At 53.8% G+C, this 2,540-nt stretch overlaps 1 protein-coding gene across 1 annotated transcript; it reads left to right on the top strand.

Annotated features, from left to right (window-relative positions):
• Positions 1 to 82: 82 nt before the first annotated feature.
• Positions 83 to 1,473, top strand: CAOG_08362 (septin-6; the record flags this gene model as incomplete). The annotated part of the gene is made up of 4 exons (XM_004340417.1): positions 83 to 107; positions 134 to 247; positions 360 to 441; positions 579 to 1,473. 4 exons carry the CDS (start codon positions 83 to 85, stop codon positions 1,471 to 1,473), a joined length of 1,116 nt encoding a protein of 371 aa, XP_004340465.1.
• Between the last annotated feature and the right edge of the window lie 1,067 nt (positions 1,474 to 2,540).

The following is a 2,540-nucleotide window of genomic DNA, read 5'->3' as shown; positions in this document are numbered from 1 at the left end:
GTCGGTATGATAGATTTGGGAGGCTAAAATTTCTTGTGTGGTTCATTCGTCTTGTTTGCGACGAGGAGCACTCCTTGTCAGCATGCAAGCATCCAGCTCACTCATTTGTCATTGCCTGTTCTTTGTCCGATAGGCGAGTCTGGCATTGGCAAGCACACCCTGGTCGATTCGCTGTTCAAGACCAACTTTGAGCACGATCAGCTTGATCAGCCCGCCAAGGCTGTCACCCTGACCAGCAACACTTACGGTAGGAGAGAAGGAGGAGGGGGGTGGGGAAGGCATTTCGCCAGCAGCTGAAAAAGGAGGACCACAAACTAACTTTTTTTTTGTGTGTGTGTTTGTCGACAAACTTCAATCAGAGCTCAACGAGACTGGTGTCGATCTCCGCCTGAGCGTGACCCATTCGCGTGGATTCGGCGACCAGGTCAACAACGCCGATGGGTAAGTGCCGTTGTTTTATCGATTTAGGCGCAACCGCCCCCCCCCCCCAACCTTCATTTTGCACAAAAACAAAAATCCCTCTCACATTGTCGTCCCTATTCCTCTCTCTCTCCTCTCTCCGCTCTCTCGCGTTTCAGCATCAAGCCCATCGTCGACTTTGTCGACGCTCGCTTTGACGAGTTCCTCCAGCAAGAGTTCAAGCCATCGCGCGACCTCAAGTCCTGGATTGACACGCGCATTCACGCTTGCTTGTACCTGCTCACCCCGACCGGCCACTCGATCAAGTCGATCGATCTGCTTGCCCTGAAGGAGCTGTCGACTCGCGTCAACATCATCCTTGTCATTGCCAAGTCGGACACTGTTTCCCGATCCGAGCTTGACGAGTACAAGCAGCGCATCTTGAACGAGCTTGACGACAACAACATCAAGCTGTACAGCTTCCCCACTGACGACAGCGACGATGTTGCCAAGCTCAACGAGAAGCTCAACGCCGAAGTGCCGTTTGCCGTTGTCGGCTCGCGGACAGAGGCCAACCTCGGCGGCCAGCGCGTTCGCGTTCGTCAGTACCCCTGGGGCATTGTCGAGGTCGAGAACGAGGCGCACTCGGACTTCCCCAAGCTGCGCGAGATGCTCATCCGCACCAACATGGACGACCTGATTGGCAAGACCCACCACGGCCACTACGAGCACTTCCGCCAGCAAAACTTTAGCAAGCTCGGTCTTGGCGGCAATGCCGACTCGACCGTGTCTGAGGCGTACAACAAGAAGCTCGCCGAGCACGAGGCAGAGAAGCAGCGCATCGAGGAGGCCATGCGACAGACCTTTGTTGCCCGCGTCAAGGACAAGGACACTGAGCTCCAGCGCGCCGGCCTTGAGCTCAACCAGCGATTTGAAAAGCAGATGCGTCAAGTCAAGGAGCAACTCAAGGAGTTTGAGGAGCAAGACAAGCGCATCTCGACCGAGCTCGAGGCCATCCGAGCGGCAATGGCTGACCTCAACAAGGACAAGAAGAAGGACAAGAAGACAAAGTAAAACCCTGGGCTCCTTGTAATCACCAAGAAGGCGACCACCCCCCCCCCTCTCTTTTGCCATCAAAGAACGAGCGGCGAGCTCGCGGTTGAGTCCTCTTTTGTCAGATTCTTCTTAAAGTTGCTGTTTCGTTTCCCCCCTTTTTGTGTGTGCAGGTCTCTTTGATTTCTTTTGGATGTTTATTTCTTGTGTTGTTTAGTCTGATGGGTTTGTTGTTTTTGCTTTCGCTTTGCGCCTGTTTCACTTTTTGCTCTGCATTTAATTAACGGCGTTGGTTACAAAAATCAGCCTTATTTTTGAGTTAGGAATAATTGGGGGAAGAGAATAATTTGACATCCGACAAGCAGCAGCCACTCCTCACTTCGAGTGCAAAGCCATTGCTGTTGATCAGCCTTGGCCAGGCGGTTGTTGCTCGGGAGCGGTCGTCTGGTCGGCGTTGGGTGGGAAATCAAAATTGGCAGCGGCCGCTTTGAAATCCGAAAACTTGGCCATCATATCCGACTGGGTTGAAAGCAGTGTGACGAGCACACAACTGGATGAGCACGCATGTTCCGTTTGACAACATTGGGCAGATGTGGGAATCAACGCCTTACCATTGAGTGCTGCGTGGACGCATCCAGTCGCGAGTACACGCGAAGCGCCTCCGCGGACTGGAGTTGAGTCATTAACACAGTCAAATCGTCATCATCCGAGACATCCGATGTCCGTTTCGACTGGAGCTGACGAGCACACCATCAAGCACAAGCAAATGAGCGTTGATTTCTGCCAAAAAAAAAAAAGCCTGAGCAGCCTCCTTCTCATCAGCCGATACACACTCACCCAACCATTACTATGGTGCGGATCATCCAGGGAAGGGTCGACAGACTGGTGACGTCCACGCGGCATCGGAATTGCACGCGCCGGCGAGGCTGCAAGGTGGCTTGGAGTGTCCTCGCCGAGGGCGCCAGAGCCAGCACGCGACGAGCCGAGGCGCGAAGCGTCTCCGCTCTCGAAATGATGGGAATGATGCTGATGAGGTTGCGAATGATTCGGCTGGGGTGGCGACTGGTGGTTCATGGACTTGAAGGGAT

This window comes from Capsaspora owczarzaki (assembly GCF_000151315.2).
Source record: "Capsaspora owczarzaki ATCC 30864 unplaced genomic scaffold supercont2.66, whole genome shotgun sequence".
In the NCBI taxonomy this organism is placed as follows: Eukaryota; class Filasterea; order Ministeriida; family Capsasporidae; genus Capsaspora; species Capsaspora owczarzaki.
This window is presented reverse-complemented; position numbering and strand designations above follow the sequence as displayed.